This window comes from Bufo gargarizans, chromosome 1 (assembly GCF_014858855.1).
Source record: "Bufo gargarizans isolate SCDJY-AF-19 chromosome 1, ASM1485885v1, whole genome shotgun sequence".
NCBI classification, from domain to species: domain Eukaryota; kingdom Metazoa; phylum Chordata; class Amphibia; order Anura; family Bufonidae; genus Bufo; species Bufo gargarizans.
Window position 1 is genome coordinate 615,150,552 of NC_058080.1, and position 18,823 is coordinate 615,169,374.

The 18,823-nt window shown below is 44.5% G+C and overlaps 1 protein-coding gene across 1 annotated transcript in view; it reads right to left on the reverse strand.

The window, feature by feature from the left end:
* AP3S1 (adaptor related protein complex 3 subunit sigma 1) overlaps positions 1-18,823 on the reverse strand; it is a 78,055-nt gene that overhangs the window by 51,733 nt on the left and 7,499 nt on the right. Inside the window, exons 2-3 of the mRNA XM_044291175.1 lie at positions 11,416-11,507; positions 1,721-1,832 (exon numbers count right to left, since the gene is read on the reverse strand). Of these exons, the coding sequence (XP_044147110.1) occupies positions 1,721-1,832; positions 11,416-11,507 (204 nt within the window). The remainder of the gene's footprint in view (positions 1-1,720; positions 1,833-11,415; positions 11,508-18,823) is intronic.

Sequence of the window (18,823 nt, forward strand, 5' to 3'; positions counted from 1 at the left end):
AAAACACTGAAATAGCCATACAGTAGTGTGAAAGGCCTAAGAATAACTATATTTCACCGAGCCATTTTAGACTGCTATTGCAGCTTTTGCATTTTTTTTTTTTACGATTTTGTGTAAAATAGAAGTATTCCAATGGTTCCCACAGCATCTCTGGTATCATTTGTTATGTAGTCAAGAGAGATCTGAATGCTGACAGGCGGATGTAAGGTAGGAAAACCAATCCAAAATAGTGCGTCACCTGAAGAATCTTTACAGCTCACTTTCTAAGTAACATATCAATTAAGCAGAATATGCTCGGACCAGTGCACAGCAAAATCCACGAATGCACTGGATGACAACGGCAAATCTACTTAGCATTGTATCTGGCTGTTGTCAATGATCCCCCGAACAACCTGCTGGTCCATGTGAGAGAATGTAGGGCTATTGTCCACAAATCATCACTGCCTTCCTGTAATTGGCTGCAGTTGGGCACGGCCCGCGACATGCATGCTGCTGTATAAACATAGCCCTATTCTGTGCTGTAAATCAAGAAGGAGATGACACCCACAATCAGGATGGTGTAGAAGCCAAATAAGTCGCTAAAAGAAAGAGGCTATGGTGGGACGAAAGAGCTCTCCCACTTCATCTCAGCTTTTTTGGCCAGCCACATCGATCAATACAGACAATGGCAGCTACCCTGAAAAAGTCACAAGTAGGCATCAGTAGACATTTCCACCACCGCTTCATTCTAGTCATCAGTGAGGGTTAAAGGGAACCCGTCATATTAAACATGATGTTTGAGCTGCAGGCAGCATGTTAGAGCAGGAGGTGCTGAGCAGACTGATGTATAGTTTATGGGAAAGATTCAGTATTTGTATTTCATTCATTTACATTTCTGCTCATGCTGGGCTTTGAAGTCCAGGAGATGATCCTATCAGTGATGACAGCCTTCCCTCTATGACTGTGTATACAGAGATAGCTGATAGGACCGTCTCGTTGACTTCAAAGCCCAGAATGAGCAGAAATTGAAATGAATGAAATACAATTACTGAATCTTTTCCCATAAAACGAATCACTCTGCTCTGCTCCTCCTGCTCTAGAACATGCTGCCTGCAGCTTACATTGCATTTTCATGGTGACAGGTTCCAGTTAAAACAACGTGACCCCAACTGAACAGACATTACAGGCTAATGCCACTAATATATGATCAGACCCCTTAAAATGTGGCCCCGATCATGTGTGTGGTTAACCGTTTCATGCATCTGCTGGGGATTTAAACCACAATAACCCATCAAATCACAGAGCTCAGACCTAACTGTTCATTAGGGGTCTCCTTCATGATTACTCTAGTTCAATAACCCTTAGGCATCATGCACAGAACCGTATGTATTTTGCTGGTCAAAAAAAAACTGATCCGCAAAAAATATGGATGGTGTCAGTGTGAATTCCATATTTTGCGGAACAGAACAGCTGGCCCCTAATAAAACAGTACTATCCTTGTCCGTAATGTGACATAGGACATGTTATATTAATTTGTGGAACGGAAATAGGGACATAAGGAAACGGAATGCACGCGGAGTAACGTCCTTTTGTTTGGGGGGGGGGAAATGAAAGGTTCCGCATATGGTCCGCAAAAACAAACAGAACGGACACGGAAAGAAAATACGTTCGTGTGCATGAGCCCTTACAGTAACCAGCTTTTCACCACCAGTGATGTTAGATTATTTATTGTACTACTTACCTGTATGAGATCTAAAATTCCAAGTTCACTCTCCGAGGAATCCACACAGAAGACGAAGTACAGTGTTGCATAGTGTCGATATATGAGCTTGTTGTCAGATCCTCCTATTAACCTGCAAACACAATTCACATCAGTCAGACAAGGAGCGTATGCCTGCTGTTACTGGTAATCACTACTTTATTTCTCTTCAGGTTATTTAAAAAAAAAAAAAAAAAAAAAAAAAAATGTTTAGCTGTAATGGATTTCTGTGAAAAGTCATGAGATTTACTGCATCCAACTTTTTGCAACCAGAGGGCAACTTTAGAATATTCTAATCCCCTAGTTCCCACAGGTAGGGTTCTTTCTATACCATAAACAAGTATTGAGATACTGATGTTTTTATTTCTTTTTTTTTCTGTTACAGCGCTTACCGCATAGGATTTTTATTTTTTTTTTACATTTTAATCGTTTGGACTTTTCAGACCCTCTATTAGGGTGACTAGGACTTCAAACTCTCCCTGCTGCCCTGGGCTTCGTGCACACAGCAGCAGGGGGGAGCCGACTATGGCAGCCAGGGCTTCAGTAGCGTCCTGGCTGCCATGGTAACCGATCGGAGCCCCAGGCTTACACTGCTGGGGCTCCGATCGGAACTGCCACCAATGAGGAGGAGGGGAGGGGACCCTTTGGCCACTGCCACCAATGATTTTAATACTGGGGGGGTTGAGGGGAGGGGGCGCACTGCACCACCAATGATTTTAATACTAGGGAGGATGGCGCACTGCACCACCAATGATTTTAATACTGGGGGGGTTGAGGGGAGGGGACGCACTGCGCCACCAATGATAATTAACATTTAATACAGGAGGCGGTTGCGGCACTTGAAACTGCTGAAAGCGCGCTCCTTGTTCTCCGATACTAGTTTGTGCAATAGCGAAGCCTAGTATCGAAAAAAGGCAAATCCTGGTATCGAGGTCGATACCAGGCAAAAGTATCAATACCTGAAACAACCCTACCCACAGGTTTATTTTTTTAAGAATATTATGGTTGTTATAGGCATAAATGTATGGCCCTAGCGCCAATCTATTTGGTCCATGTGCGATCCATTGCACACAGACCCACAGAAGTAAATGGTGCTCCTCTACTAAGGGCAATTTGGTTTGTGTCTCAAGGAACTGGTGACCACTGAAGACAATTTTCTTCAGGAGGTCACCTGGTCATTTATCAAACTGGTGTAAAGTAGAACTCCTTTCATTTCCCAAAGGAGCTGTCACAAATGAAAGGTGGAATCTGATTGGTTGCTATGGGCAACTAAGCCAGTTCTACTTTACACCAGTTTGATAAATGACTGGCAAATTAAAGGGATTGTCTCATGAAGAAAACCCTCCTCAGAACTGTTGCAGTGTTTGCAGCTTTTATTAACAGTGCACAGACATTGTGGGAGAACAAAAACTAGTTTACTTTACTTGGAACAAAACAGCAACATCATCAAGATGGAGACTACCAGAGATAACATCTACATCATTACCAGACAGTCCGTACACTGGTATAACTGCACTTGAATAAACAGTGATGCTTAACACAGCGCCATCTACTGTCACTGAATACAGTTCCTCCTTGCATTAACGCTGGGTTCACACCTGAGCGTTCGCGATGGAGCGCTCTGTATGCGCGATTGTACTGGCGTTTACAATCGCGCATACAGAGACAAGCGAACGGCCATTGTCGCTCGTTCCCGAAAGTCTATGTACGGGAACGTGCGACAATACGCGATCATACGTGCTGTAAAACGCCCAGGTGAGAACCATTCCCATAGGGAAGCATTGGTTTCTCCTTGTTGAGCGTTTTACAGCGCGTAGGAACGCGCTGTAAAACGCTCAGGTGTGAACCCAGGGTAAAGGGTTTGTCTAGGTTCAGAGTTGAACCCAGACATATCCTCATCTTCACCCCTCCGGCCTCCTGATATGAGCATGTCCGATGCTCTCCCTTAGGCTACTTTCACACTAGCGTTTGGGGCTCCACTTGTGAGTTCTGTTTGAAGGCTCTCACAAGCGGCCCGAACGCATCCGTACTGTCCTAATGCATCCTGAGTGGATGCGGATCAGCTCAGAATGCATCAGTCTGGCACCGTCTGCTTGCAGCGTTCAGGTGTCCGCCTGGCCGTGCGGAGGCAAACGGATCCGTCCAGACTTACAATGGAAGTCAATGGGGGTGGATTTGTTCAAAGGTGACACAATATGGTGCATTTTTCAAACAGATCCGCCCCCCATTGACTTTCAATGTAAAGTCTGGACGGATCCGTCTGAATACAAATTGTACTTAGACTTTTTTAGTAAAATATAATGCAGACGGAACGGATACTATAGTTTGCATTATAAGAGCGGATCCGTCTGTACAAATACCAGACGGATCCGCTCCGAACGCAAGTGTGAACGTAGCCTAACCCTGCATTGAATCGCTCAGGGCAAGGGCTTTTTCTGGAGATCTGGGCATGTACCATGGAGAGCCAGGTGAAAATTGGGATATGTCCAGTTCATCTCTGAACCCGGACAACCCCTTTAAGCTCCAGCTCTTTCTCTATTCCAACACGTTCTATGCGCTAGAACAGAGAGCTGCTCTATAACAGGAGCTCCCATTCTGACTCACTGACATGGCTGGGTATCTCCTGGCTGGCCACAGCAGAAGTAGGACCAACATATGGAAAAGGGCCGTCTCCAATGAGCCAACCTTGTAAGATAGGACTGTCAAACCACAGGAAATAAAAATGGAACAGATTTATAAGGAATAGACACAACTAAAAATGTCTGAAGAAAACAACTTGACTGACGACTCAAGAACCTGTATTTATGGGTGATTTTTTTTTTTATAACCCATTTTTGAAGCAATACTTTTTGAAAGAGCTAGTTTCTTATGCTAGGATCACATACTGTTGAAAAGTATCATTCTCCCCCCCCCCCCCCCCATTAAGATTAGTTAAAAAGTCCTGTATTTTTCAGACTATAAGACGCACCCCATTTATATATATTAGTTCTACTTATTAAATCTTCCTTAGTGGTTTAATGGAGGAGTCAAGCTCAGTAACTATGGGGTCTAGCGTGGTGGGGGTTAATAGTTTTGGTCAGCTTCTGTTAACCTTAGGGAGTACTCTGCCGACTATTGTAACAAACAGTAATGACACATGTAGTCACCTCATTAAATGTACCTATCCAAGTAAGTGTTCCTCCAGTTATTGCTCTGTTGTGTCCCACCATGCTTGTCCTATATTATATTATTTATTTTTATTATTTATTTTTTAGGTACTTTTTTTAGGCTACTTGCACACCTCTGGTGAGGAACTCCGACATGGCTGTTCCAGCAGACCAGAGGAGAATTGGCCGGACACAAACAGCATGCAGCGGTTTCTGTCCGACCGATTCTCTGCTTGTCTACCATAATGCGTACAGATCTCCGCCGGACCCCATTATACTTAATGAGGCTGATAGACATTCCGTTGAGCAGTGCCAGATCCAGTGAAATGCAGCAGGCTGTTCTGGAAGAACCGGAGATGTGAAAGTAACCTCATTCTCCATGTTAATGACATTATACAAATACACACACAGATCTACAGTACGCACATTATACACACACACACAGCTCTGCAGTGCGCACATTATACACACACACAGCTCTGCAGTGCGCACATTATAAATACGCATAAACAACTGGATCTGCAGATGTGAACAAGTTGGTAAGGCTGATTAGTCAGCCTGCATTTGTGGGAGGGGCGGAGGCTCTTCATATACGAGCCACAGCCTCACTCACAGGCGTTTGTTCTCAGGAGCACAGGCCGCATGTTACCTTGTCCGTCCAGGTTCAGCCACGGCTGATACTATATGTTTTTTTCTTGTTTCCTGGATCGCCCAGGCCGAGTTACACGTTGTACGCCTCCTGGATCGCCCAGGCCGAGTTACACGTTGTACGCCTCCTGGATCGCCCAGGCCGAGTTACACGTTGTACGCCTCCTGGATCGCCCAGGCCGAGTTACACGTTGTACGCCTCCTGGATCGCCCAGGCCGAGTTACACGTTGTACGCCTCCTGGATCGCCCAGGCCGAGTTACACGTTGTACGCCTCCTGGATCGCCCAGGCCGAGTTACACGTTGTACGCCTCCTGGATCGCCCAGGCCGAGTTACACGTTGTACGCCTCCTGGATCGCCCAAGCCGAGTTACACGTTGTACGCCTCCTGGATCGCCCAGGCCGAGTTACACGTTGTACGCCTCCTGGATCGCCCAGGCCGAGTTACACGTTGTACGCCTCCTGGATCGCCCAGGCCGAGTTACATGTTGTACGTCACCTGGATCGCCCAGGCCGAGTTAAATGTTGTATGTCACCTGGATCGCCCAGGTTCAGCTACTGCAGATACCATGCTATGTCATTTGTCTTGTTACCTGGATCGCCCAGGACAAGCTAAATGTTGGGTGACAATTGGACCGTCAGGTTCACCCGCCACTGATACTACGCTATATGTCATGTTTTGTTGTTAGAATAAGTCTCTGCCATACCCCACTCTATCGGTATATCGGGTTTACTCTACTCGCACCCAGAGCTGCGTTCACACGTCCTATACTACTACAGGTTCTTTCCAGGCCCAGTTCAAGAACTGCATTCATGTCGCTGTTACATCTATATTATGCTCCGTTCACAACCAGAGCTGCTGTTATACCAAAATTTCATGCTCTGCTTATACCCAGAGTTGTGTTCACACTTCTACTGCTACACCAGGTCGTATACCCCACTCACCAAAGCCGCTTTCCATGTGTGCTGTCACATCAAGTTAATATTCCGTTCACATCCAAAGCCGCGTCCGCATGTCTGCTTTTACATCTTGTCCATACTCCATTCACTACTAGAGCTGCGTTCACGTGTCTGCTTTCGCATCATGTCAATACTCTGCTCACTTTCGAATTGCATTCATACGTCTGCTTATACCATGCTTTTCATGTGCTACCCATACTCAGAGCTGCGCCTATACCATGTTTTTTTAGGTACTACTCGCATCCAAAGCTCCATTCACCCATTTGTTATTACATCATGTGTTGTACTCTGCTCCCACTCAAAGCTGCATTCTCCTGTTCATTGCTACGTCATGGTTTTACTCAATAGTCTCACCGGGGCAGTCTGCACCCACCGCTCTGGTTCTTTAATCCTGGTTCATATTCACTCAGACTGGTCTCCTGTTACTTCTGGTTTGTATTCACTCAGATTGGTCTCCTGCCCCAGTTCACCAAATAGCTCCTCAGCGGAGGTCAGTGGGCCAATAGGAGTAAGTTTCCTGCTATGTTTTCACAAGCTGTTCATTTGTTTGTCACTATAAGACTTCTCTTAGCGAACTTGCAATGCCTCAGGCTCTTGTTTTTCTCCCATCTCTGTTTCAATTTCATGTTTAAGTTTTATGGTTCGCGGTGGTTAGTGTTTTATGTATGCACGTGCTTCGGATTTCTAATGTCTATATTTTCACCGCCTGTTGGCAGTTATGTTCCACCTTCTAGCCAATCCAATCATTCAAGCCTCTGCATATCCTATCAGGTCCGGCTTACGTTTTAATTACTTATCACCGCAATGTCATCCCTCTGGCTTCGGGGGCCTCTGGTTGGGGGCCCTATGATTGATCCGGCCTCATGGCTCCGGGGGGTACGACATGGTTGTAGGCTGGTTTGTGTCCCAGGTTTGCTGTTGGAGGGGGTCATGGTTATGCGAGTCCCCAAGGCATTCTGGTGCTGCATAAGTGGTTTAAAAAAAAATAAAAAAAATAAAAAAACACACACACAAACATAAGAGGCTCGCCCGAGTGGCTGTTCGCTTATATAACCTCACGATTGCCACCGACACTTGTAGTTCGCACGGCCACCTGATACTTTTTTCCGCCATAAGGGACTCGCACGCATGGCCCCCGCCATAAGGGACTCGCTGGAGTGGCTCTTGGCTTAGAGGATTTCACAATTGTCATCGACATTGGTGGGTCATACGGCCATCTGATACTATTTTCCATGGCACACCTTTCAGAAGTTTTCTTTTGTTCATTTATATATTTTACAGATTAGTACTTGCAGTTAATTTCAGCCTCATTTCATTAAGAAGCTTTACCCCATGTCATTGTCTTTCTAGGTTATCGAGTCCCGGTTGATTACTAAACCCGTCGGGTTAAGCCCCAATCTTTTCCCCAGCCGTCCTCAATTCTAAGGTTCGCACCCTGGTGGCTGCCCGGCCCCATGGGCCCCTGGTGGTTGCTTCGGCCCCATGGCTTCAGGGGTCCGACCAATGGTTGTCTGTGCCTTTTTACCACGACCAGGAATTAATTTTCGCCAGTAGCTTCATTGCAAATGCATTCCCTCACTCATGGGAGGGCATAGACAGAATCTTGTATAGTATGGCCTCATAGCTTTTTGTCGCACTAACCTCAGACTCCCTACAACCACGTTAAATCGGGTTTTGGACAATGTTCAGCATTTCCTCACGGTAGAAGATTCGGATAGTAGGTCGGTCTTCACGTCTCAAGCGTTAAAACAATTCTCAGGGGCGCACAGTAGAACAACGCGCGGACCACGGCTAGCAGATAGCTGTTGTCTGGGGAACTATTCAAGGATTCTCTTCCTATCTACATAGCTATTTTTGGCCCTCACTCCTGCATAGTCTAGGCAGTTAGGTTTCGGTCCCACGATCTCCTGAGGCTAGGGCATTGCCAGTACTCCCTAGAACCAAAACTTTACAAGGTTCAGTTGGTTTTCATGATCCATTTCACAACGTATTCCCGGTCCTCCATTCCGCTTTAGGGCAGTATCCGCAATATTGAGCATCATGTCTCTGGCCTTGTCATCCACTAGATGGGTTGTAGGTCTCCTTCTGGCCTTGCCTCATACACCCCAAATTTTTCGCTCTAGATACCTGACACCTTGCAGTTGGCTTGGGGATTAGTTTGCACATACCATTAGAGTTCCTTTTCTACCCTACTTGGCTTGTTTTTTGCCCACTTACAGGTCTACCCACGATCATGGCTTAGGGCACACAACAAGCCATTTAGTCAGGTTAGCTAAGACACGCCTAGCTGGGTCAGGTTGTTCCCGTTGTTTTTCTCTCCTTAGGGTTCTTCGGATATCTATTGGCCGTAGCCATGACCACAAGCCTAATATACACCTCAGATGCTGCAGAACATCATTATAGTGACAAGAGAATTGCAAGTCTCAGCATGATCAGGTGGTTATTACTAGAAATTAGAGGGCAATACATGGAGGGGGTAAAAGAGGAGAGAACTACAACTCCCAACATGTCCAGACTGTTAATACAGAACATCAGTGGACATTACAGGGAGGGGGTATAAGAGGAAGAGAACTACAACTCCCAGAGCAGCCAGACTATTACAGGGCATCAGTGGACATTATAGGGGAAGGGGAACTACAACTCTCAGCATTTCCAGACTGCTATTATAGGGCATCAGTGGACATTACGTGTGGAGGGATATAATAGGAGAGAACTATAACTCCCAGCATTTCTAGGATATTATGGACCATCAGGCAATACAACTTATAGAGGAAGAGAAACCACTAATCTCTCCTACACACACACAGCACAGGAGCTCCTCCACCTTACATCGTGACATCACACAGGTCCTTCACCACTTCTCTGATGCACTGCTGAGCTCTGTCTCTTCCTGCACTGGTCACATGATGATGGCATCACTCAGGTCCTTCTCCACATGGTATCTTCTCTTCTGCACAGCTAGGTATTCGCAGCCGGGCACCCTAACCCCCACAGACCCCATAGCAGCTGCTTTCTCTGCCCCCATCGGAGGTACGCCATTAGCTCTCTCATTGATCCAGCAAAGCGCTGTAAGTGCGCTCTGCTGGATCATTAAGGAAGCAGTAAGGGTGGTCTGGCACTGCTGGACCACTCTGTGAATTATAAGACACAGGTACTCCTTTAACAAGTACTTCTTATAGTTGGAAAAAAAAATGTAGTCCTATAAAAGCGGAAATAATATCCCGTTGCCACTGACTTCTAAACAAAACATGGAACACATCCTGTTTTTAAATAGGAAAAAAAAAAAAGCAGTCTTTATGTGTGTGTCCCGGGGGTTCCCATTAAGGGGTTCTCCCATGAAAAGTAAATCTGGTAGCGCCCCCTGTTTATCCTTCTGGTCCATCTTCTCCTGTATTCAGTGGTGAACTAACATGCCCAGCAGCTTCCCTTCCCCTCAGTGAAGATAAAGTGGGCCAGGCACCTTTCATTCATTCCTACTCCTAAATTGAAAAAAAACAAAAAAAAACAACAACACTTGGCTATATCTCTACAGGCAGGGATATTACCATATGTATCACTGGGCTATATGTGAGGGGCAGAGAAGGAAGCCGTTAATAAAATTGTATGGCAATGCATCCTGGGAGATACAGGTAAGGCTACTTTCATACTAGCGTTCGATCGGATCCGTTCTGAACGGATCCGATCATAATAATGCAGACGGAGGCTCCGTTCAGAACGGATCCGTCTGCATTATATTAGCATATAAAAGCTAAGTGTGAAAATAGCCTCGGACGGATCCGTCCAGACTTTCAATGTAAAGTCAATGGGGGACGGATCCGCTTGAAGATTGAGCCATATTGTGGCTTCTTCAAACGGATCTGTCCCCATTGACTTACATTGTAAGTCTTGACGGATCCGCACGCCTCCGCACGGCCAGGCGGACACCCGAACGCTGCAAGCAGCGTTCAGCTGTCCGCCTGTCCGTGCGGAGGCGAGCGGAGCGGAGGCTGAACGCCGCCAGACTGATGCAGTCTGAGCGGATCCGCATCCATTCAGACTGCATCAGGGCTGGACGGAAGCGTTCGGGTCCGCTCGTGAGCTCCTTCAAACGGAGCTCACGAGCGGACCGACGAACGCTAGTGTGAAAGTAGCCTAATTGATAAGCTCCAGCCCAACCAGAAAAAAGGAAAGAAAGTCCTTCAAATAAAAGAGCAAAAGCAGCTTTAAATGTGTGTGTAAAATGTGTGCTCGTTAGGTAACATCATTGCTTCTATTTCTGCCATTTTAAAGGTATCAGACCTGCAAGACTCTTATTTTCTTTCTCTTAATGAGGGCACTAAACTACATTTGTGGGATAACCCCTTTAAATTTCAGCCAAAAGAACCCAATACTAGGGATGAGCTAACTTTTCACTGAAGTCCGAGTTCAGGTCCGGTGTTCGGGTGATTTTATAATTTTCAGTTATAACGGAAAATAATAGCATTCTTAAGACAGAATGCGAAAGAATATAGCCATTTAGGGTAAAAATAAAATACAACAAAATAAAAAAAATCACCTCATCCACCTGATTGCGCTGCAGCAGTCTCTTCTATCTTCATTCAGCAGGACCTGCCACATGGGAGAGCACGGCGACATCATTGCGCACATCGCAGGTCCTGCTGAATGAAGATAGAAAAGACTGCTGCAGCGCGATCAAGTGGATGAGGCGAGTTATTATTATTTTCAGATATAACCATGTTATAACGGAAAATAATAAAGTTAAGTTCGGGTCCCCATTGATTTCAATGGTGTTCGGGGTCAAGTTCGGGTCCCGAACTTTGACCTGAAGTCCGGCTGAACCTGAACTTCCACGGGTTCGCTCATCCCTACTCAGCACCTTTCAATGAGATGCAAAATCATGATGTGGCCGGAGCCTTATCAAAGCCACGACTGCGTCTATACTTACAATCCTCCTTCTAAGAAGTTGCAGACGTTCTCATCTCTTTTAGACACGAGATGGAATGTTTCTCTGATGATCTGCTGTTGTATGTCTTCACTCTGAAAGAAATGAAAACGCACATTAACAACGCTGTAGTAAAACTAGGTCAGAATAAGAAACCAGGCCAAAAGGAGACCCGTCACATGTTAGCCTTATTTGACAAATAACCGCTGAAAAAAACTAAAGAGACATTATTCATCTGAGAAATGTTGCCCCAAAGTCACACACAATGAAGTCATACATAATGTAATAACAAGCTTTTATTCTACATGTACCTCAAATCCACACAAAGTGACACACTGATAAACACTCAGATGTAATTAAGATGGATGCCTTAAAGAGGACCTTTCACCTGGAAAAACAATGTGAACTAAGTATGCTGACATTGAGAGCGGCGCCCGGGGATCTCACTGCACTTACTATTATCCCCGGGCGCCGCTCCGTTCTCCCGTTATACCTTCCGGTATCTTCGCTCTGTAAGTTATAGTAGGCGGTGTCTTCCCTTGTCCTGTGGGCGTCTCCTTCTCCTAGGCTGCAGCGCTGGCCAATCGCAGCGCAGAGCTCACAGCCTGGGAGGTTTTTTTCTCCTAGGCTGCGATTGGCCAGCGCTGCAGCCTAGGAGAAGGAGACGCCCACAGGACAAGGGCAGACACCGCCTACTATAACTTACAGAGCGAAGATACCGGAATGCATAATGGGAGAACGGAGCGGCGCCCGGGCATAATAGTAAGTGCAGTGAGATCCCCGGGCGCCGCTCTACATGTCAGTATACTTAGTTCACATTGTTTTTACAGGTGAAAGGTCCTCTTTAAAGAAGCTCTGTCAGCAAGATCAACTCTAATAAACCAGGCATACTGCCTTATAGGGTTCATCATGCTGATTAAAATGATGCCTTTCTTTTTTATATACATATGCAAATGAGCATATTAGAGCTCTTATGGGGTGGGGTTGAGTCCTTGGAGCACTGCTTTATAACACCCCCTGTGCTCTGCACCCCCATCCCCCTAGATCAGGCATCCTCAAAACTACAACTCCCAGCATGCCCGAACAGCCTACAGGTATCAGCCTACAGCAGGGCATTGTGGGAGTTGTAGTTTTACAACAGCTGGAGGGCCGCAGTTTGAGGATGCCTGCCCTAGATTGACAGGGCACAGCTATCTCCTAGAGCTGTGTTCTAGCATGTACATATAATATACACTACTTACTGTAGCCTTACCACATTGGAGACCCATAATAAAAAGCTATATTATCATATTGAGAATAGGGTTTTTTAAAGTGAAACTGTCATTTTTTATTTTATTTGCTAATTTATTAGGGCTAGGCATGTATACCTGAGTTAGTCTGTCAATGATTGTCAAAAGATCTGTAATTACCTTATAATAACAGCTTTCATTAATGTCTCCTGTCCCTTTCCACTGCTCCCTTAAAAGACAGTTGCTATGGCTTGTCTGTCTCTGGCCAAGAAGACAGGAAGACCTTCCTTCAAACTGGATGCCTGCATTTGGCTTCAAACTGAGGAGGCATGTCTCCTGAGTTTGCTAGTAATCTAATCTGATTGGCTAGCAGGAAGCTGCTGGCTACAGCAAGTGTGTATAGGAAGTGAGGGAAAGCAGTTTTGGCTTCAGAGAACTGGCAGAGGAGCCATCTTGAGAAGGCCCTCATATTGTAAATGCTAAAACAGCCATAACCAAGGGAAAAACTCTAAGAAAACAGTGGTATGTGAAGAAACTAAATGTCACCGCCAGCTCTCTGAGAAGGTCTGGCAGACGTTCTTCTGTACCTCTTGCATGATGTTCTTTGTTTTGGTTTCACTTTGTCATCTCCTTTCCTTCTCCCAGCTGTCACCTATTTACAACAATTGCCTCCCTTTATATTCCCTCCCATACTGCCTCACTTTGCGGTTTATACTACTTCCTGGATTGAAGTGATCACTGCTGGAGACTTCTGTTACTGCTTGTTCAGATAAGTCCTTTCATGTATTGTGTTTCCTTGCTGGCTTGATTCTAGGTGACCCTGACTCCCTCCGTATTAAGTGCAGGGAGCCGGTGGTCATGTCCCCTCACTATTATAGGGTTTTCAGGTGTCACACAGTCTAGGTACGAGGGCATGCAATCGTCTACCTCTGAGACCCTTGTATGTGCTTAGCAGTCAGGGTGAGCTCTTAGGGTTTTACAGGGGTCACCTTTATGTTCCTTAGTTTGGGATCAAGCCAGTCGGATGCTTATCCATAACTTCCAGCTATCTGCAACATCATCCGTGACACTAAAGATTGCTTTATGCATAATCCTGTAGCAGCAGTAACATATGCTAAAACATTTTGATGAAAACATGGTGGTTACACTTTAATTCCTGGTAGCCTAAAACATATTGCTGGTTTATTTACAGGCACAATATATAATTACAGTATAAAGAAACTAGCAATACGCTTTAGGTTTCTAAGCATTTACTCTCAACATGATAACGCTATAGCCTTTTATTATGGGTTAAATGAGGGAGAAAATAAAATATCTGAAGAAAAATAAATAAATCTGAAAGTCTCTCCCAAGATTAAAACCTGGGATCTCTACATAAAAGGCTAACCACTTAACTCCAGGCTACAGCTATTGAGGACTAGGGTTGCACTGGGTATTGAATTATCGATACTTTTGTACCAGTATCGATTCGATACCGGGATTTTTCCTTTACAGATACTAGGCTGCAATACTGCACAGCCCAGTATCAGAGAACATGAGAACATGGCACGCACTGCTCTCAGTGCAGCCATGTTCCCTCAGCAGCACATGGGAAAAGGAAGCAGTCTCTCCCTCCCCACTATGCCGCTGCCACTAATGAGAGGAGAGAGGGACTGTGGCCACCGCGCCACGAACGAAGATAATTAACGTTTAATACAGATACAGGTGGCGGGTGCCGGTGGCAGAATCACATAGCCGACACCTGCCTCCTGTATCTGTAGTAAACATTAATTATCTTCATTCGTGGCGCAGCGTGAACCCCACCCCCCCAGTATTTAAAACATTGATTATGCAGTGCGCCCCCAACCCCCCAGTATTTTTAATCATTGGTGGCAGTGGCTAAAAAAATAAATAAAATAATATTAAACACTGACAGGCCCAATAAGGATAGAGAGATAGAGAGATAGAGAGATATATATATATATCTATCTCTCTATCTATCTGTACAGGTCTTCTAAAGTGTATTAAAATTATATAAGTATACCCTCTGTCCACCTTAAAAATACAGTAAACTCCTGTTTTATAACCTGATAGAATAGTCTTCTTTCTGCCCAAGGGGCGGTGTTTCAGCTCCACTTCTGCCCAGCCAGCCGCGCCCCAACTGCCGTTTTGAAGCGCCGCCCAGCTCATGAATATTCACTTCGCTGGGCGGCTTCTGCTGTCCCCGACGTTCCGAGATCCCACGCATGCCCAGTAGAAAGCTGTGGGATCTCAGAACGTCGGGGACAGCAGAAGCCGCCCCAGCGAAGTGAATATTGATGAGCTGGGCGGCGCTTCAAAACGGCAGTTGGGGCGAGGCTGGCTGGGCGCAAGTGAAGCTGAAACGCCGCCCCTTGGGCAGAAAGAAGACGAAGCTATCAGGTTATAAAACATGAGTTTACTGTATTTATAAGGTGGACAGAGGGTATACTTATATAATTTTAATACACATTAGAAGACCTGTGCAGTCATATATATATATAGCTAAATATGCTTATTGGGCCTGTCAGTGTCCCTTTAAGTATAAATCACCCCCTTTCCCAATTTTACATATACAATATATAAACAATAAATAAACATATTACATTTCGCCATGTCCGAAAAGTCCAAACTATAAACTGTTCTATTATGGGCCGGATGTTCCATAAAATGCAGACTGCACGTGGCTTTTTTGGCGTTTTATTAATTTATTTTTTTACGGGTAGTATCGAATGGTATAGAGTATCGCAATACTTTTTTATGGTATCGAAAGCGAATCAAAATTTTGGTATCATGACAACCCTATTGAGGACACTGATTTTTCTATACTTAGAATCTAACAAATATTACTGATTTAACTATAATCATATATTGTGCCTGTGGAAAAAAAAACTGTATGTGTTAGCTTTCTAAGCATAAAAATCCACTCTTCTCAATGTGGTAATGCTATTGGCAGATGTGTATATGATATGATGATATGCACAGGCTATAACACAGCTCTGCACTCAGCATGCTCATGTCTAGCCCTGTCCATCAAAGGGAGGGGTGTGCAGAGCACAGGAGGGGTTACAAAGCAGTGCTCCAAGGATTCAGATCCACCCCCTGGTGCTCCAATCTGCTCATTTGCATATGAATAAAAACACATCTCTGCAGCCGTTTAGCATACAGACAAAAGGGTAGTATGCCTGGTTTAACAGGGTTGATGATGCTGACAGAGTCCCTTTAAACAAAGCAAGCTAGATGTCTAATAGTAGGGTAGATGCCTAATAGTAGGTAGCCTTCAACTCACAAGCTAAGAACCTCTAAAAATTCTCCCTTGGTGACTCGGTTCTGCCATGAACATTCAGCTGTGCAGTGGCCAGGAGTACAGATATTATAAATTCCCTACTGGGATTATCTCTACAGCAAGTAGTTAAGGAGTCAACCCGGAAGGAGGCTATTTTAGATTTAGAATTCACAAATGGGAATTTGGTATATGATATTTCTGTGGGGAAAAGCTTTGGATCTAGTGATCTCCAGTCGGTCAGTGTTGTTTACTATAAGAACAGTGACTGAGTCACACCACACAAAAACTTTTAGATTTTAGAAAAACTGACTTTTCTAAAATTAGATTAATGGTATACGAGTCCCTATCAGACTGGAACAGTTTCAAATCCAGGAGAAATGGGACTACTTAAAAGTGGCACTATTGAAGGCAACAGATAATTGCATTAGGCTTGTCAGTAAAAGCAAAGAAAAGGAAGAGACCACTGTGGTACTCAGCAGAAGTGACCAAAATCATTAAAAACAAAAAAAAGATAGCATTTAGTAATTATAAAAAAATAAAATAAAAACGAGGATAGCAGGGAAACTTATAAGATAAGGCAGAGAGAGGCCAAGTAAGTTATAAGGGAAAATAATAGCAATCTACACAACCCCGATCCTAAAAACTGCATGTACCAAACATGCAGTTTTTTCTCACGCGCATGCAAAACGCATTACAATGTTTTGCACTCGCACGGAAAAATCGTGCATGTTCCCGCAACGCACACGCACCCTTTCCCGCAACGCTCATGTGAAACCAGCCTTAGAGTGGGGGCATGCAATTCTTTCAGGAGATAGCTTGTAGGAAATGGCCCAGATTAACATGTCTGAACCTAAAATCTGTATAAAGAGGCCCAAATTGGTGCAACTAGCATTTGTAAATTTTTTCCAGACTTGCTAGTAAATAATGTGGAGCTTCTCAAAAGGAATGGGCCTTCATGTGGTGGGTGTGGTCTAAGATGCACCATTTTGCACCAAAATTAAGCCACAATTTTGGCATAAAATTCTGTCTCAAAGTAAGCCAACTAATAATTGATGTAGAGCTAGACAAAAGAGTCTCGCCCTGGCACCACGTTTATCATCTAGCCTGAGCCCCTGTGATAAATCTGGTGCAGGTCTGGACTGTCTGTCTAGGTTTACACCATCTACAGTGGATATAAAAGTCTACACACCCCTGTTAAAATGTCAGGTTTCTGTGCTGTAAAAAAAAAAAAAAAAAAATGAGACAAAGACAAATCATTTCAGAACTTTTTCCAGCTTTAATGTAACCTATATACTGTACAACTCAATTGAAAAACAAACTGCAATCTTTTAGGTGGAGGGAAAAAAATAATAATATAATAATAATAATAATAATAATAATAATAATAATAATAATGTGGTTGCATATGTGTGCACACCCCCTTATAACTGGGGATGTAGCTGTGTTCAGAATTAAGCAATCACATTCAAAATCATGTTAAATAGGAGTCAGCATACACCTGCCATCATTTAAAGTGCCTCCGATTTCTTAGTCGCATCCCACAGCAATAGCCATGGTTCACAGAGAGCTTCCAAAGCATCAGAGGGATCTCATTGTTAAAAGGTATCAGTCGGAAGAAGGGTACAATAGAATTTCCAAGGCATTAGATATACCATGGAACACAGTGAAGACAGTCATCATCAAGTGGAGAAGAACTGGACGTCCCTCCAAAATTGATGAAAAGAGGAGAAGAAAACTGGCTTGGGAGGCTACCAAGAGGCCTACAGCAACATTAAAGGAGCTGCAGGAATATCTGGCAAGTACTGTCTGTGTGGTACATGTGACAACAATCTCCCATATTCTTCATATATCTGGGCTATGGGGTAGAGTGGCAAGACGAAAGCCTTTTCTTACAAAGAAAAACATCCAAGCCAGGCTACATTTAGCAAAAAACACATCTGAAGTCTCCCAAAAGCATGTGGGAAAAGATGTTATGGTCTGATGAAACCAAGGTTGAACTTTTTGGCCATAATTCCAAAAGATATATTTGGCGCAAAAACAACAGTGCACATCACCAAAAGAACAGCATACTTAGGCCTCATGTACACGGCCGTGTTCCGCGGCCGAGAGCGGACCGCGGAAACCCGGCCGGGATTCCTCTGACAGTATGAGAGCACGGAGTCATTGGTTGCTATGACGCGGTGCGCTCCCTGCTGCTGCCGCAATACAGTATTACACTGGTATAGATCATACCAGTGTATTACTGTATTGCGGCGGCAGCAGGGAGCGCACGGCGTCATAGCAACCAATGACGCCGCGCGCTCATACTGTCAGAGGAATCCCGGCCGGGTTTCCGCGGTCCGCTCTCAGCCGTGTACATGAGGCCTTACAGTGAAGCATGGTGGTGGCAGCATCATGCCCGGGGGTGTTTTTCTTCAGCTGGAACTGGGGCCTTAGTTAAGCTAGAGGAAATTATGAACAGTTCCAAATACCAGTTAATATTGGCACAAAACCTTCAGGCTTCTGCTAGAAAGCTGAACATGAAGAGGAACTTCATCTTTCAGCATGACAACGACCCAAAGTATACATCCAAATGAACAAAGGAATGGCTTCACCAGAAGAAGATGAAAGTTTTGGAAGGGCCCAGCCAGAGCCCAGACCTGAATCCGATTGAAAATCTATGGGGTGATCTGAAGAGGGCTGTGCAAAGGAGATGCCCTCGCAATCTTGCCAAGTCAAAATGTGCCATGCTGATAGACTCATACCCAAAAAGACTGAGTGCTGTAAATAAATCTAAAGGTGCTTCAACAAAGTATTAGTTTAAGGGTGTGCAACCATATTAATTTTATTTATTATATTTTTTTTCTTCCTTCTAAAAGATTTCAGTTTGTTTTTCAATTGAGTTGTACAGTTTATAGGA